Source organism: Lutjanus erythropterus, chromosome 23, assembly GCF_056507025.1.
Source record: "Lutjanus erythropterus isolate fLutEry1 chromosome 23, fLutEry1.hap2, whole genome shotgun sequence".
Taxonomy (NCBI): Eukaryota; Metazoa; Chordata; class Actinopteri; order Lutjaniformes; family Lutjanidae; genus Lutjanus; species Lutjanus erythropterus.
In genome coordinates this window covers 6325918-6344519 of record NC_139339.1, presented here as the reverse complement: position 1 = coordinate 6344519, position 18602 = coordinate 6325918, and the positions used below count along the sequence as shown (strand labels likewise).

Below are 18602 nucleotides of genomic sequence, written 5' to 3'. Positions count from 1 at the left end.
ACAAACCCACGCATCCAGGTTACATAGATTCTGATATATGTCGGCGTTCGAAGCAGCATAAGAGGGAACACTTTGATGATGGCAACAGCAGGTCAGTAGGAGTGAGCAGTTGCATCTCATGGTTCCACATCAGATTGTCTGGCAAAATGATCATCATACAGAGGTCATAGCTATTACGAGCGTTGCCTATCATTACTGTACCTTCGCTTCCTGTCTCTGGCCGCTCTCCGTCCCTCCTCAACGGAAAATTGATGGTTTTCTGTTAACTAATGAAAAGTGCTCAGCCTCATAGAACCCAAATGCTGAGCCATGTGTTTCTTTGATGACAGACATGTCTCACCCACTGGGGGCGGTGATCAATAACACAGAGGAAATGTTCCAGCGGGGGTAAAGCAGGGATTGATTTTTGTTTCACCCCACCCCAAACCCTGGCTGCCTTGATTTCGATGCTTGTGCAGTTTTTCGAGCCTCAATTTCCACATTTGCATATCTGCATATATATTATTCCTTCTGTCAGATTGAGAGATTGACAGATGCTGATGATAATACCTCATATCACCTTAAAATGTCTTTGTGTAGGTAGTTCTGTACTGGAACCGTTTATTCACTGTCATCAGCCAGAGGTTGATTGACAGCTTCTGACAAAATGTTGAGCTACATCCAGGCTACACTTCTTAGTGTTGATGACAGCGTTTTGGCCGCTGTGCCGTCTTCGTGATAGGGTTTTTTTTTAGCCAAATGGAGCTCTTTGGAAGTAGGTGATTTTGTTAAATCTGTTAAATCACAGGTCTGCACAGCACCTGCAGCTGATGAATATTTAACCAGGACAGGTAAACAACAAAAGCACCAAGGAACTTATCACATTAAAACTTACAGTGGCATTCATTTTATTCATTATTTGGCCCTTTGTTGAATGGCTTGACAAACCAGCTAAAAAAACAAAACAAAATGCCAGTTAAATTACAAAAGTTGCTGCAAGAGAAAGGATATCTTTCAGTTTTATGGAGAAGTTTATTTCCGAAGCAATCCCTCCATGCATTCATTGGATATTTTCATTTAATGTGCATCCTTATAGCTCCTCAGATGGTCATACTCTCCCACAACCATCCCTGTTTCTTGATACTATAGGCTGAGTGCTTTGCGGGTAGCTCTCTCTGGGCCCATAACATGGTGGACTAACAAAGGGAAATGCCTGGATGTGTGCGCACCAGCCACAGAGGCCGCACAGTATTTCTAAGTGGTGGTTGGGAGCAGGATGGAGGCCGGTAATGGACCTTAATAAAATCTGATGTTTTTTTCTTGGTCTGTTGAAGTGTGGGCTCAAATCCTGACTTCAGACATAATTTTCTACATTATATACATTACTATATACACACAATACAAACCAAGGACTAGAGAGTAGGCATGGCTATTGTTTTATTCAGTTACATTTTATTAGTGTCGCGTCAAGTAATTACAAAGTTATCTCAGGGTACTTTTCAACTACTCACTCTTTATAAAACCAATTGTTCCCATCAAGAGCAAGCACTGACTTGAGTGCGACGAGGAAAAACTTCCTTTTAACAGGCAGAAACCTCAAGCGGATCCTGCCTCTTTGATTGATACCAATATTGATACTGATACTGACCTATACTCTTAACATAATGTGGTGCAAAAACTAAAGACATGACATGAAAAGATGTTACTAAATTGATCATAAAATGACCAAGACGTGATCAACTCGCAGTCGAGGATTCGTCGTAGCCTGTTATTGTCTGTTTACGATGTTGTGCTCATCTTGCACTCCTGCAGTGTTCCTTCATTTTCTCCAACCTTGCGCATTTGGACGTATTTTAACGACCACCCTTCCTCGTCTTTTCTCGCCCCTCCCCTCAGCGGCGGTGCTGAAGTACGAGAACAACGTGATGAACATCCGACAGTTCAACTGCTCACCTCACCCTTACTGGCTGCCCAACTTCATGGACGTTTTCACCTGGTCCCTGCCCTTTGTCGGAGAGAAGGGTGAGCATGAGTTCGCACACACACACACACACACACACACACTCAGCATGCTTTTGATGGAATATACATGAAATGAGAACATTGAGTACGAGCAGTGTTACACAGTGTTGTTTACACCAGTGACTTGTAATGAACACTCAGTCTCCTGAGTCGGTAATGAAAATGGACCTGCCTCGAGTAATATAGCACAGACACTCAGCACAATGTAGTCGATTATAGTGCATAAATACAGTACTTACACATTATTTGTGAGCCAGAGACCTGCTCACATGCAAAGTTACTAAATTAGTTGGACATCAGAGTTAAAAGGGTCTATATGTTCTGTAAGTCAGTGCAGCACAAGCACTGTTTGAATTCTCTCACTGCCTTGAAGAAGCATTTGGTCTTGTTGAGTTTAAGGTGCCCTACTGTTGCATCTGTGACACATCTGTGTCAATTAATCACACATGACTACGACTGACGCACACACTCCAGGAAGGCCGTTTTGGGTGCGACCCTCCTGCACAGGGCCATTCCTAGCAAGGTTGGAAGGTCACTGATGGCTCACTGGGTGTTTGTGGAGGAGTTTACTCGGGTGAACTTCTGTCCTTCTAAGTAGCGCCGTGTGACTTTTTATGGCTGGACTTCCTTCCCAGACACACGTAAAAGGTTGCATACATGAGCACAAAGATTACTCATGAATTTATACGTTCAAAAATGAGTCCAGTGTTCATGGGCGTGTAATTATAGTCAAGAGTGGGGAAGTGAGGTTAGTATTTCAGGAAATGCAATATAGAGCCTTCAATCACGACTTATAAAGCTCAGTTTATATTTTACTATTATATATAATAATAATACACATTTTTCCATTGTGTTCTGTACTTTAAGCAGTGAGTGACAGATAAACACACGCATGGGGCAACTATTTACTGTATAGATTTCAATTAGCTGATGAGCAGCCTGGTCAGCCAATGTCAATAGTCATCACACAGATTATTAAATCATTAATCAGACCAGTAATTAACAGCAGTCCACATCACACAAGCTTATCATATTTTAGTAGTTACCTGGTGTTTCTGTAGTGGTGACAAGACGTTGAAAAATATTTATATAGCAATAACAATTCCTTACATGTGTTCTTCTCAAGTCGGCATCGAGTTTGTCACCTCAACTCTACAAGCCTCTGTCGGTTAGTTGTGGTCTTTTAGTGGGAGATGATGGGAATGAAAGATAAACCATTTAAAAAATTAAGATTTCTCACTCAAATAAGTGCTGATTGGTGGATTAGATTAGAAACATGCCTAATTAAATAGACTCAGAACAGTGTTAATTCACCGGTTATTATGACAAAGCTCAAATATTTAAAATTAGCAAAGTTTTATAATCATAGAGTGAGTATGTAAAGGAAGTAGGGGTGCAACCGCTCTGTTTGCCCCGTTGCTTAGGCATCTTATGGCCGTGTTGTAAAATGTGTGTTTGTGTATTTGTTTCCAGTGACTGAGATGCTAGTGAACGTATTGAGCATCTGCTCCAATGATGAGCTGACGACTGACGAGGAGCTGGACGGTAAGCTCAGAGCCCGGCAGACACACCACAGCAACCACAGCAGTTTTCGCTGCAGGTCGCCTCGGCTCCACCAGAGGGAGGCCTTTGCTAATAGGTGTATCAGACTCACATTCATCCAAAATCCTAAAAACACACACACACACACACACACACACACACACACACACACACACACACACACACACACACACACACACACACATTCCTTGTGTTTCTTTTTTAAAAGTCTTCACTTTAGGACTGCAGTTTATATTACACAACGTAAATCAGGACGAGGCTGGTATCACTTCCTCTGCTGTCTGCAGATTTTTTACAAAACGTAAGAATTTTGTGTGTCTTGAGAGACGTGAAGTGTCAAGAAAAATCAGTGAGGTTTGCCAGGATAAAACAGCATCAAAGGGCTTTACTTATTTGACCCACTTCGTCCAGAATTTAATTAACAGATTTTTCCTAAGCCAGAGAGAAAAAGTACTTCTCCATAACATAAATGTCATTTACTGTCTCTATACACTTTAATGCTCTGTGAAACACTATTCAAAAAGGTCTTATATACCTTGTGTTTTTACTCATGCTGTGGCTGTTCTGTCCTATTTTCAGAAGATTCAGTTTAAATATATTTTATTTTAAAACATTCTTTAATGTGTCCATCAACAGGGACACAGTCCAAGAACTGTTGGCACATGACATGGTAGAATAAATGAGTCATTATTGTGTTGGCTTCAGCATCTTATAAATATTCCCTTTAGATACACAGCGAATCCTCAGAAAGTCTGAGAAAGTCTTCAAACATCTAAATCTGAGGCCTTAAAAGTGTTGAAGTGCACGTCCTCTCGGTTCAGTCCGACAAACAGTATTCATGCTCTTATCGTCGTGTAATTGTGGCAAGTTGGGAGTCATCTTTTTGATCACGGGTCACATCTTATCTATAATGAGATGACCAGTTTCTCCTCTGCCTGCCCCACCCCTTACTGCCAAACAGGAAATGATCTCAGCAGGCCTTCCTCCTCCCCCTCCTTCCCCTCCTCCCCCTCCTCCTCTTCTCTCTTTGTGTTTTTGGTTGCACAGAGTTTGATTTTGTGAACCCAGGGGTGGAGTGTCAGGATGTCGCCACATTTCAGCCATATTTGAAACTTTTTCTGACATAAATGCCACCTGTTCCTTCAGTTGATTGAAATTAAAAGGATATTTTGCATTACTTGCATTAAGTAAATATCCATTGTTATTATATTAGCTGCAGTAGGTAGTCGGCACGCCCTCAGTTTGAAGAAGCAGAGAGGAGTCACAGCATGGAAGCTAAGCAATGTCAGGGTCAGGGTGAGCAACAAAAGGTATTTTAACCACTTCAAATAGATTCAACTGAAAAAAAAACAGTATCAGTTTAAGTGTGGGCTATGTTTAGAATATTTTCACTGCTTAACTTTGTTGTCAGACAGCCTGTTCTGAGGGAAATCGCTGTTATATAAGTCAAATATTGCACTCTCCAAAACCAACCAAACTCTATAGGTGAAATCATCGATTTTACCTCACAGAAAACGGGAGTTGCTGCTCAGCCACTGCTGCAATCGGTTAGTTTGTTTGTGTTCTTGTGTTTTAAAAGTTTAGTTTGGATTTACTGAAGTTAGACTACAACACTAACAAACACAGCGGTAGACCAGCAACTCCCGTGTTCTGTGAAGTAAAATGACTGATTTTGCCTATGGAGTTTCGTTGGTTCGGAGAGAGCAATGTTTGGCTTGTATAACTGCAATTTCCCATCGGAAAAAACTATCTGACGGCAAACTAAAACCGTGAAAATACCAATGACAGGAAATATAAATAGGTAGTATATCATAATTTTATAGTGATTTTGACAGTGGCACTACTCACACACTGTACAAATAATTAGCCGTCCTTTAACATCTCATCCTTCTCCACCAACTCATTCACGCAGCGCTTTTAGTTGATGCACTTTTCACATTTCCTTGCCCTCACTTTCACTTTTGTTTCCTCTTAAGCTCATTTCTTTTTCAGTTTTGAGGCCATTTCCACTCATATGTTTTGTTCATTTTCTCTATGTTGACATTTGGATTGTTCTTTCCTTTCTTTGTCTTTCTCACTCATGATCTTTTCTGTGCCCTTATAATCTCCGATAATCCTTTTGTTGCCTTGCTCTTTATCTCCAGTTGCCATTATGTTGATATTTCAAACCTCACTACCTTTTTCACACATTTCTTCTGCACTCTCTTCTCTTCCTTTTTCTTTACTTTCTCATGCTGTGATGTTGTCGGTGCTTTTGGTTTACCTCATCTAATTTCTCTTTTCTATGTTTTTACAGAGTTTTGTGTTCAAGGCATCGCTTTGTTTCCTTTACACTTGTTGTGCTTTCTTGCCTCTTATTTCACCGTCTGCCCCCTTTCTGCCGCCTCCTCTTTCATTCTACGGCCATCCACTGATCTCTCTGTCCTTTCTCTTGTCTTCTTCTTCGGGGGGTGTTTCATGAGAAGGACAGCTAATATATCCCCCCAAAAAAGGTACAAACATTAGCGCTAGTGTTGTGTGCAGAGGTAGATTAGAGACTTTTGGCCAGTGCTTGCTCTCTGTAAGTGTCAACTAACGTCTAACATCAACTACTACTGATTCTTTGTATTGATCTCATCATAATTGTTTTCCATGCAATAATGTTACGCTTACATGCTCCTGCTTCAGCTAAAGCTCATTTTCATTAGGGAAATCAATGTATTTGCTGCACACATTAAAATAAGCTACAGGGGGTCAGTTCTGTGGAGAAATATATTTTAGTGATGATGGTGTATTCAACTGAGGATGAGAGGAAGAGTCTTAAACTAGACATCAGACTATCAGCTCTTTCCTTTACCCAGCCTCCCACCACACATCAGCTCCATTTCCATCCTTCATACTCATGCATTTTCCAAGCTGGCTCCCCGGGGGCCACGAAACTGTTATTCTGCAAAACGATTCCCCCCTTAAACAAAGTTTTGTTTTCCAGTCCAGGAAAAATCCCGTTTGAGTCTCCGCAACCAAAACACGGCACAGGGAACATTCATATAGCGTGCGCTCATCGAACGTGCTGAAAAGACATGTTTGGACAAGGACCATTTGCAGATGATGTAACAAGGTTTAAAACGTTCAAGTGCCACCTGGGGAAAATAGTATGTGGGAGTTAAAGGGACTTCAGTTGAAGTTGAAGGCTACTAATGGTACAATACAGAGAGGCAGCATGAATGCACTGAATGCTGAGAGTTACTCAGGTGTTGTGGTGTGTGGATGGATTCAAACTATTTTGTATGATCTGAACTTTGGGCTTTAATAACCACATTGTGTTTGCATTGTGTTCAACTGATGCACTTCTGGATAAAACTAATAGTCCCAAACTTTTTCAGTCTTCAGCACATTTACTAAATATAATGAGACCTAAAGAATAAAAGCATTTAGAGATTCACACAGAACACAGACGGTGCAGTCTAGTTTACTCTTGCATTACGTTACATGGTTTGGTACACGAGTCACAGTTTGTATGACAGTCTCTGACCTCTGACCCCTTCAGGTGCCACGGCTTCTGCCCGTAAGGAGGTCATCCGCAACAAGATCCGTGCCATTGGCAAGATGGCCAGAGTATTTTCTGTGCTCAGGTAAGCAAATATGAAAAAACTCCCTTACGCTCCTACTCAGCACCAAGCAAATGAATGACAACGTTAGCACCTAGCTTGCGAACGTAGTAGAGCATTTAGCAGCTAAAAAGACAGATATTTCCCTCATGTGTCGCTGTAGACCACTAAATGATTACGTGAATGATTACGATGCAACATGTTTGTTTGCTACTAGCACACTGTTTGCTAGCAAGTTTCCTGTATTTGTTTTATAAGGTAATAGTACATCAATATTATATTTGCAGGTTGTTCCACTGCCCATAAGTGGACAAAAAACTCTATAATTCATCAGCAGTTATTTGATTGTCCAAAACACTTTTCTGAGTGTTTTACAGTAAAACCAGCTCACAGAAAGTAATTCTTAGTAAATAATGTGTATTATTTCTGTCTGTATTTTTAGAGAGGAGAGTGAGAGTGTGCTGACGCTGAAGGGCCTGACCCCAACAGGCATGCTACCAAGCGGAGTGCTGTCCGGTGGCAAGGAAAAGCTGCAGAATGGTAAGACTGTCACCAAGTACCCCGAGACCCCCAGCTTTGGCCCCCAGAACGGATCTTCACACACACATAAATTCCCCTTACACAGCAGTGCCCTGAATAAAGTGCTAGCTCAGTGTTTAGGGGATACTGTGTATACAGACACCTTTTTTTTCCCTCAGTGATGGTCCTGGAATTTCAAATCGCTGCCTTCAAGTAATACTCTAAGTGTAGTAAAATGATTGCGGCAGCTTCAGTCAGTATCTTTTCTGTGGTGCATGTTTAGTTAAATGCTGCTGAATAACAGCGGCTCTGTGCTGCTTTCTTTCAACTTAAATGTAGTTCAGTGTGGTTAATTTTTCTGGATAACTTACTATAAAATATCAACTTATATTTCCTACAGACAGTCTCCTCTTCCCAAACAATGCCAGATAAGATCAGCAGATTTTCTTTGTCCCTTTGTCTTCTCTAATGTGTCTCCCTCCTGATGTCTCGCATTAATACCCTGTCTTCCCGTCCCCGTCTCTTTCTGTATTCCACTGGTTTTTATCTCAAATATTACCTGTATCTTTTTCTTTCTCCTTTCTCCCTAGAAACTGCAGGTATAATCGGTTGTGCAAGTATTCTGTTGTGTTAATTTTTTTTTTCCTTTTTGTTTTTGTGAGACAAGTTTAGCGTTCAGTTCACCCTCCTATGTTGAATTCCAAACCCTCCCTAAATGAGTTTGACAAGCTGCTGCAGCGAGGAAGTAAAGGCTTTCTGCAAACGCCTTTACAGACGCCTCAAATTAACTCAGACTCCTGACAGAAATGGTCACTTTATTGCCCATTTGAGCGCTAGTCGTGGATCTCAGCAGTGCTCCGTCGGGATAGAGACGGGACTCTGTGATTCAAAGGATGAATTGGAATTGACACAACCAACTGTGAATGAAAGGGGGATAGCTGCTGTCTGCCTTTTCATTCACAGAATAAAGCAGAAATCCAGACAACTTTGCTCTCCTCTCCCAGGTTCTCACATAGCATCAGCTAGCACTTTCATAAAACAATGGTTTTCATATTGAAAAGCTAAATCCCTTATCTTTTCAGGAAAGGGCTAATCTTTCTCTTATCTAAGTTTAAAGTGACTTTATGTAACATTTGTTGAACTGTGACCACAAATAACAATTACAGGATAATGATAAAAGCTAAAATGAGAGTATGAGCACTTTGTTGTACAGTAGGCTGTACTCTAATCTACACTAGAATTACAAGTCATGTTGGGCAGCGATTTCTTCCTGAGGTTTGCTAACAATTATTGCAGCAAAGCCCTGTTTAGTTTATTGGATTGAGTCCGATTGTTTTAATTCTATTGTATTCAACTTTTTATTTCTAAAATTAAGAATGTTATTTTTCACTTTAAAGGACAATAGTGCTAAGCTTGTGCTTTAACATGAAATTTGCAAATCATTTAACAAACTATTGTGCACCATTTGAAACTGAGTTTTGATTTGCTGCCTCTTCTTAGAGGAGAAATTACCAAATCAGAACAAAATAACATCTGCACAAAGTTGGCAATTCAGCACGTCTAGTTAGATATGCTCTGCGCTCAGCTTGTCTGTGTTGAAAAATTCTGAAGATGGTTGAAATGTGTTGCCTGGTGACCTGTAAAAGTTAATGTATTGCACATCTCAAGTTAATTAATGTTAGCAAAACACTAGCTAACTTTGTAACTAATATACATGAATCGTAATCCCCCAGCGACATCTTTCAGCCAGCGTCAGGTTTTCTTTTCGACATAGACAGGAAATGCAAAAGGAGAAAGTACAATAAGATTATCTTCTCTACTTCAGCCTCACTGATTGAGGCTGGAAAAAGACGGGTACTTTTACATTCTTTTTACATTCAAGGCTGTTTAGGTGATAAGCAAAAAGAAGTCTAAATTCATAGAATGGAGCGCAGCCAATGAAAATGAGTACTAGACATGAATACCATTGAATTTTTTATTATGTGGTATGTATTATAGATTAGTCGTTTCACCTGTAGCCCAACTTTTGGAGTATTTGGAGTAAAATCACTAGAATTGTGTTTCCGCTGATGACCTGCATTAACATTGCTGGTCCTAAGAAGAACATGTGTAAATAAGAGAGTCGAGTGTTTGCTTTGAAGCAGCTGACACTGAAGAGAACCTCAGTGGAGGCAGAGTGACGTTTAGAGATTCCTGTTGCAACATTAGTAGAATCACATTGCTCCCCTCCTTTAGGCAGACGCCAGTGTGCTTCTACTGTAATGTTGACTCCCATCAGCCATTCTGTTTACAGTTTGTTGCTCTTGTGCCTTTCAGTAGTTTCTTTCTCATCCTCATGATAGTATGTCCTGTAGTCTCCAGTACTGTATACCTGTTATTTTGCCGTCACCTTCTCCCTCTTTGTGTAAAGCTAATTTACACAGTTGTACTGTATGTTAATTCATGATCTCAAGGATGACTGTAAAAAAAATTGGTAAGTGGTTAATATACCAAAGGTTTTTTTCCCCCCCTTCACACTTCACAAAAGTAAGCCAGCACTTTTGATATATTTCATATCAAAAGATGCTAAATCCCGCAGTTCCAGATGCTTCTTCATGTCGCACACAACACAACAGTAAGGCTGCTCCATGTGTCTACTGTACAGCGCTTCGATTTTACATTAACGATTACACCATAAAACCAACGATCACACACGCCCCTAAACCTTTATTCCTGTTTTTCCATTTGTCCTTCCTCCATGTACGCTCTTATTTGCCTAACAGTGAAGAACTAATATGTTTTCAGCTTTATCGTGTTGTATTTGCTATCAGTGTTCGTCCCTGCAGTCACCGCATCGATTCTTTGTCAGACTTTTTACCTCAAAGATGCAATCGTCACCATGAGGTCGTTCGCTGCCACAAACATGTGTCACCTTCCCTTTACAGATCTGGAACTCATCAAAAAGCTAAGGCTCATCCTTCTCCTCTTCTTCCTCCTCCTCCTCCTCCTCCTCTCCCCTCTTTGCTAACATCCATGTGTCCTTTGTCATAAAATTGTGGAGATGACGTTAACCTTTTGTTGTCGGCATTGGCTGTCTTTGCTGCTCATTGACTTGTTCCTGGGACAAAATGAACTCCTCTGCTCACTTCTCTCATTCGTTTTGCAACCCCCCTCTTTCTTCTCTTCAGCTACTATTGAAGCTATTGAGGCTGACGAAGGTAAATGGGTCTGGCTGCCCTCTTCTGTTGCTTTTCATGGCAATAGACAGGGGGCTCCGCTGGGTTTTCATCCATCTCGCTGGTGCTTGAATAGAGTGTGTTGGGTGTTTGGGCTAACCAAATGTGGCATAGTATTAACAGAGAAAAAGAAGTAAGTCATTAGGAAATCCTGTGGTCACACGTGTTTTAAAGGGGAATGGATTTCATAGCACAGATTTCAAAATCACAGAGATCCAAACTGTGATTTTGAGTGAGTGCAAAGCAAATACACGTAATTTTTCATGGAAGTCTGCAAGTTCTTCTCAGCTAACACACAAATAAAATAAGAGAATATATTAAAATTATATATTTTTACTAGTCAAGACTTAAATTACATTTCATACGGTAAGTATCACTGTTTATGCATCTTTCATGGAAAATTATCAGACTATCCAAGTTCAGGATCGAGATTACACTTGAGGAAATGCACATTCACACGCACATAATGTAGGAGGTGTAAATAATATGGTCATCACCAGGTCATCTGGCAGCTGTACCGAGCTTTTACCAGAGGCACCAGCTGGACCAACATAATGTCTCTTGCAGAGCTAGAGCGCTGCATTGGCCTGCCCCGTATACTGGCTGATATTAGTTTATTGTTTATTAAAGTTGCCAAAAGTATAGATACTTAGGATACTTTTTGATACCATGTGTTAATTAGAACATTGAAAGTACCAAAAGCTGTAAAAGAAATGATCCAAGTGCTCGTTTAAGTCTAAACAAAATATATCCTATTTTGTGTGCCTGGGACTTTTTTTTTTGCTGTCATATCAAAAAACGTATATTTCGTTTTTTGAAGCTTGGGCAGTACCTGTTTTCATGCCTTTCTGACATTTTACCAGGGTATGAAGTATTACGGCAAATTATCGCAATAGCAATGCTATTTCCACAGCTGGGAAACAAGACACACACTCAGGAGCTGCAGCCTTTATTCACTGATGAATTCAAACCTGAACTGTACATTTACTGCCAGACGGACAACTTTTCCTCTGCTCAGCGTTCACCGTCACTCTCCGCCACTTGCTCTTTCGTGCTCGCTCAATTTAAAGTTACACGCTGCACTACGCTATGTTACTCTGACCAGTCAGTGGTCCGCAGCGTTTGCTGACTTTCCTTTATTATCAGGACCAAACACAAAATAGTCTCTAACAGCAGAGTGCTTCTTTTTCACTAGTCAGTGCCTTAACATTGTTCCCCAGACGCCATGTTTCTCAGTCCAGTACACCATCTACGTATCAGTTTAGTAAAATGAGGAGCATCTGTATTTTGACGGTGTTGAAAATCAAGATTCATTAAGTCCCTGGTATGGCTAATATCTTGATACTGCCCAAGCATACTTTTTTTAATACTAGTACTGAATTGAAGTTTGAAATTCTGGTATGCTGATATCTCTATAGAGAGAATATGTCAGCCAATAAGTAAGAAAACAGAAATGCCTAAATATGTTTTGTTTTAATAAACATACTATTGTTTAAATCTAGTTCAGGCTGCATAAAATATATTAATAAAGTCAGAGATATTATTCAGTAGTGTTGTAGGTTACACACTCATAATTTCATCATAGTTTTTTCTGTAGAGAGATAGTATCCCCCCCCCCCCCCCCCCCCCCCCCCCCCTGCTCTGCCCTCACACAATCCAGTGAAGTCTTGCTATGAAAGCTCATACTGGTATTTCCCCTTTGAAACAACTGAAGCAGTTGTGCATTGTTGTTGCAGTTGTATTAATATGATAATAACACTACAGTTTTCTTTAGAGCTGAATCTGAATTAGCAGAGACAAACGCTCCACAGGAGGCTTTGCAATCCAAATTGGATTCTCCCTAAAAACCATTCTAAATGACATCGCCTTTGGCGCAAGAACAACCTCAACTGCGAGCTAAATAGTAGTTTGCCAGCTGCTATTTACGTTGGAATTGTCCAGTACAGTATTTCCTCTTTAGCCCCATAGAGGACAGTCCATTGTAGTGTCGAGACTCTTCTCTGCTTCTCTCTCCATGTGGATCCTCTGTGGCCCTGCTGTGTCGTGTTCTTTCCTGTGAGCTGCTAATAACCTGTGTCTGACCTGTGCTATGCAGCAACACAACTACGCTACCCATCATGCCCCTCTCCACGCTCCCCAAATTGTCCTCTAAAAATGATATCCCCCCCCCCCTCACTCATTCTCGTAGTAAAGGGTCATCTTCTTTGCAATCATAGTATTTATCACCATTAAGACCCCCAGCCTTTATGAAAGGTGGAAGTAACAAAAAATGTAAGTTTCTGTAGTTAAAAATGAGCTGAAATGAAACTCGATCGAGCTGAATATTGGAATAAAAATGCGACACTATAAACTGAACTGAATAAAACAGCATTGACTTGACAAATGTGATGCCGTCGTATCAAATCAGCCTGATTTTATTCACTTCAGTGGTATTTTAATGAACCGAGCTCTTATTTTTCCATCTAATTCCATTATTCAGTTCAGTTGAATTTGATCTTGTTTTTATTTAACTCCGGTCTCGACAGTATTGTGACCTCCACCCCTCATAACCTCCAGTGAACCCTTTAATTGCTGCATGCTCCAAGCAGACTTAACAAGTCGTTAGCACCCCAAGTACCTCTGTAGTGTCTTTGTACGTGAGCTCAGTCTCAACGTGGTTCTATTTTGTGGAAGTGAATGTCTCAGTGGGCTCCACTCCAGTGTTTTTATTTCCCTCCCCTCTTCTTCTTTTTTTTTTTTTTTTTTTTTTTTGTCTCTTTGATCATTCTCCTTCTTCCCCCTTTTGTCGTTTTTTTTTTTTTGTTTGTTTTTTTTAATCTGTGACGTGATGGGGCGATCTGGACGTTTGGGGTCCTCAGGTGTTCTGGAGTGTGCCTGAGTCAAAGTATTCTTCAACGTTTTTATTGCTTTGGAGTACCTGCAATGTTTAAGATTTAAAAAAAAAAACTAGCAGTACATCACGGCCAGTAGATGGTCCAGTATTGTAGACGTTTGTTTTTGAAGTTACCGATTAAAGCACGGATTGATGGCACAGTGAAAACCTGTTGACCCTGATGCCAGGTGAACCCTCTATAGACTTAGAAGGATTATCGAATCCTTTTGTCTGTGCAGTTATATAATTTTTAAACTTCTGATAAATGGTGTTAATGTGTTGTCATTTCATAAAAATGAGTTATATGCTTTTTATATTAATTGTTCATCTGCCATTGAACCACTAAACATTCAAACTGATCAAATATGCTGTACAATATGTGCTGTTATTAAAAACATAACACATTTATACAACGGTTGAAGATTTAGTCCAGCCTAGATTCGTGTCACATCACACTTACAGATTTAATGTTCAGTTAAAGGAATAGGTTGACATTTTGAGAAGTGCGCTTATTCACTTCTTTGTGTAGAGTTGGATTATCGTGTATCATCAGAGTAAAATGTAACTGTATCCGTACTCTTATAGTTGCTGTATGCATGTTCAAAAACATTGTTCTGTAGTTTTCTAATAAACATTAAATATAGCAACTTTTATTAGAAAAAAAACTTGTAACTTATGATCAGTCGTTTGCTCATTTTAAAGTTACAGTCAGCAGCTAGTTAGCTTAGCTTAGCTAGCATCCAATGAAATGTTTAAATGGCTTGTTAGTGCACCCTACCAATAAATACCCTCGCATTGAATTCCACAGAATAGCAAAATTGTTGTTTTTACGTTTTGTTTTTTATACAAATTAAACAAACAAAAGGCACTGGTAGGCAGATTATGTCACCTTAAAGAACCAATGTGTAGGATTTAGCGGCAGCTAGCGGTGAGCTTGCAGAACGCGAACACATCACGCCTCACCCTACCCTTCCAAGTGAGTAGGAGAACCCACGGTGGCCGCGAAACTCGTGAAAAATATGAAAGACCGTAGCGAGAGCCAGTGTCAGCATTAGGTTTCCGTTTGACTGTTCTGTGCTACTGTGAAAACAACCGGCGTGCAACATGGCGTCCTACGAAGACGAGGATCCACTACCTCTGTTGATAGAAACGGCTCATTTTGAGGTAACAAAAACACAATTCTTATTTTCTGGTGCTTATACACCAATGAAAACATACTTATGAATATTACATGTAATTTCTGCCACATTCTCTCATTAGATCACCTATAAAGACCCTTTTACATTGGACAAAAAACGTATTAACACCCGTTAACATCTGGATTTCTTCTTCATCGGAAAAGGGTACAATTAGCATTCAGTCCTGGGTTTAATACTGATCCTCTCATCCAACTCTAAGTAAGAAAGAGAAAAGGCGTATTTTCCAAAATGTCAAACTATTCCTACAAATCAAGGCCTTAATGGATCAACATCATGTAGTTATCATTAGTATGAACAGGCCCCTGTCCAGGTCCTACTCATTTTTCATGGATGACTTGCAGTTGAATTAGCCGACAGCTCCTCCGTCTGTCTTTATGTTGTCATTTTCTCAGTAAAATAAGTGTTTTGTCACAAAAATTCCATGAACCGAGACCAAACCAAAGATAAACCAAATCTGGTGACGTGTGGGTGAATGTGAGAAAGTGTGACCCCATCCTTTTAATCATCTTAAACTCTAAGACCTCTAAAATCACTCCTGATTTCTCCCCTTTTCTTCCCCTTTTTCTCACGTCTCAACAGCCATCAAAGGCTTCTCGCCCCAGCACAAGATCACCAGCTTCGAGGAGGCGAAGGGTCTGGATCGCATCAACGAGAGGATGCCGCCGCGGCGAGACGCCTTGCCCTCCGACGCCAGCCTCAACTCGCTCAACAAGGCTCTGTCCTCGGAGACCAACGGCACGGACGCCAAGGGAAGCACCAGCAGCGGCAGCAACATCCAGTGAAGGCCAGCAGCAGGCGCCACCTTGGCCGACGGGGCCGCCCCGCCCCCCAGCCTCGTCACGGCCCGCCACCACAGAAAAGGGGCAAAAGGGTGAAGGAGTGGAAAGGAGGGGGAGTGTTAAGAGAGAGGAGGGGGGGGTAGGCATCTATGGCTCACACTGGGGGGACATCTCACTTGCTAGTCTTTGGATATGCCTTCAAAATATTAGTTCATAGTCAAATCTGCTAAGTTATTGCCGGTTCACATTTCTGATTGATCAGGCCTTTATTGCGCTTGATTCTCCACCACACCGCAGTATGTCAGAGAGATACAGAGAGGGACAGAGCGATCTTAAAGGTGATTTATTTTCTTTTTTTCCTTGAAAGACCCTTGCTCATTTACACCGAAACGGAAAGTCGTGTAACTTCTTACTAACTATTGTACGTTTACAAAAATACAGCACTAAAAAGGACAGAACATGAGATAATGTTTTTAACATATAAGGGTGTACAAACTAAATAAGGACTATTTATTGATAACTTTTTTTTGCTACTCTTATAAAATAGCTCTGAAATTAATTAGGCAGTCTTAAAAAGAATGTTGCAATGTTGTCGAAATGCCAAATAATGGAACGTTTTATGGTTTTGTACATATTATGCTTACCTCAGGTTCTTTTGGTGTGTGCTTTGACCTGATTTTTCTGTATAATGGCTAAATAACTCGGTAATGAATACCTATTTTCTTGAGTTTCATAACTGGAATTTACATTTACCTATCTATCATTTGCAAATATGTTTATTTTTTGTCTCTTTTTGGAAAGGGGGAGGGGGGTAGATTTATTGTGGCTTGCTGGAATTGAGTGTTAATTTTTCTCTTTTTAAGTATTGCGAACAAAGTAAAAATAGAGAACCTATATTGTGTAAAAAAAAAAAAAGAATACAATAAACTTAAAGTGTCTGCCTATGCATGTTTTATAAAAATCAAACAAAGGAAATAGAAAATCTGAATACCTTGGCTGTGGAGGCCTGTTTTGAAATATATTGCGCTTTAGTGAACATATACTGGATATACCTGCATACTTTCAATTAACACCATGATGCTCTATGCCTTCAACTTCTTTTGTAATTGAAGCATTTAATTATCTAAGATGGATGAGAAATCATATTTTTAACCTGCGCTTGTAAGTGCACACAGTCCAATTAAGCATGTTTGACAATTCTTGTGAGGTGTGTGGTTACATGTGTAACTCAAAAATGCATGATTAGCTGTTTGTGTCATATAACAGGTAAAAATCAGTTTTGTTCTGTTTTGTAAATGTGCCACAGAAAGTGTAATTTGATTATTATTACTATTATTATTTGGAACTCTGCTTTGTATATCAGTTACAGGTTTGATACTGCTCAATACTTTAAGATGAAACAAAAAAATATACTTCGATCTTTTTTAAGAACTGCTTAAGTGCCCAAGTAATTCACTACACGACATGAAGCCTTGCTTTTGTAATTTAACTTCAAAACTGTTGGCAGATGAGGCATGCACTTGCAACTATGAAAAGTATTTTATATAACTGTTCAATAAAAATGTGCATGAATTTCAACTTGAAATGAACCCGCTTCTCCTGTATGTGTGTGAGTGAGTGTGTGTCTGCGTGCGTGTGTGTGTGCGCGCGTATGCGTGACTCAGGCTGTCCTACAGTCCTCCGCCAATGAATATGCAACCATGTAAAATAAAAATCAAATACATAATCCTACACATAGTCCTTCGGGCGTTTTTTGCATCACAAGTGAATAAAAGCTGTGTTATATATAGAGCTACGCGATGGTCTGTGTTTTCCAACACGACAGGAAACACGGTCGCCGTCATCCGTGATTCAAATCTGCAGGGAAATCAACAGACAATAGGGACACAATACTTCATTCACACCTCAAGAGTTCAAGAGGTGAAAATAGAGACAGGAGAGAAGTTTAAAGGGTCTTTCATCATGACACACACTCCGTATTACATGGACATTGGCCTTATTACAGGAACTTCCTAACTTGAAGGTCACATAACTGTTTGGTAACCATCAAAATTAGGGTTAGGAGTTGATGCAAGTTATTACAGATAACCAGTTTCTAAGTCAGCAATTTACCCTAACCTAATGTCGGTAAAATGTATCACACAAGTATCCTAACCTGCCGAAATCTTAAACTCTCCCAACTTTCAGATAACTATTTAGCTGGCCTAACTTTCACTTTCCCACCTGTAGTGGTAGCAAACCAGCTAACAATAGTGTTCGCTAGTAGTAGCTAACGGTAGTGTTAGCTAACTTGTTTGATCTTCATGGCTGTTCTTTTCTTGCTTTTACACAGTGGATGGTGGTTACAAAGTTTTTCAGCTTGGCAAGATGAAAAAAGTACTGCCTGTTGTTAGGTAACAGACACAAAAGTTCCTAACCTGAGATAAGACAGTGGGATAATGTATGATTCCCAAAGTAAGCTGTGATTTTTTTCTTTTTTAATACCAAGTTGGCAGAAATCCTATCCTAATTTAAGACTTAAGAAGTTTCTGTAGTGCAGCTTTAACAAAAGTACTAATACCACATGTGTAAATACTCCACTAGAAGTAAAAGCTGCATTCAAAACCTTACTGTAAAAGTAAAAGTATGTTTTGTCAATGAAATGTATTTAAAATTATTCAAAAGTACTCATTGTGGAGTAGAATGGTCCCTGTCACTGTTTCCATTAAATCCGATATGTTTGCAGCATCAATGTGTGCTGCATTTAAGGTTGAGCTCATTTTCTACATACAGCTGGCTAGTTTTAATCTGCATATGCATATTATTCTGTATGATCATCATATGTTTGTAACGTCACTGTTCTGTTAGAACCACGTCTCCAAAAAGTC

The 18602-nt window shown here is 40.0% G+C and overlaps 1 protein-coding gene across 4 annotated transcripts in view; it reads left to right on the top strand.

Annotated features, from left to right (window-relative positions):
- LOC146305555 (protein phosphatase 3 catalytic subunit alpha) overlaps nt 1-17320 on the top strand; it is an 88415-nt gene extending 71095 nt beyond the window's left edge. Inside the window, exons 9-15 of one of the 4 annotated variants that reach the window (XM_084712688.1) lie at nt 1876-2001; nt 3475-3546; nt 6030-6056; nt 7091-7175; nt 7594-7691; nt 10838-10867; nt 15536-17320. In XM_084712688.1, the coding sequence (XP_084568814.1) occupies nt 1876-2001; nt 3475-3546; nt 6030-6056; nt 7091-7175; nt 7594-7691; nt 10838-10867; nt 15536-15738 (641 nt within the window). In that variant the 3' untranslated portion in view covers nt 15739-17320. The remainder of the gene's footprint in view (nt 1-1875; nt 2002-3474; nt 3547-6029; nt 6057-7090; nt 7176-7593; nt 7692-10837; nt 10868-15535) is intronic. The other 3 variants (XM_084712689.1, XM_084712690.1, XM_084712691.1) reach the window with 3 other exon arrangements.
- Nucleotides 17321-18602: the final 1282 nt, after the last annotated feature.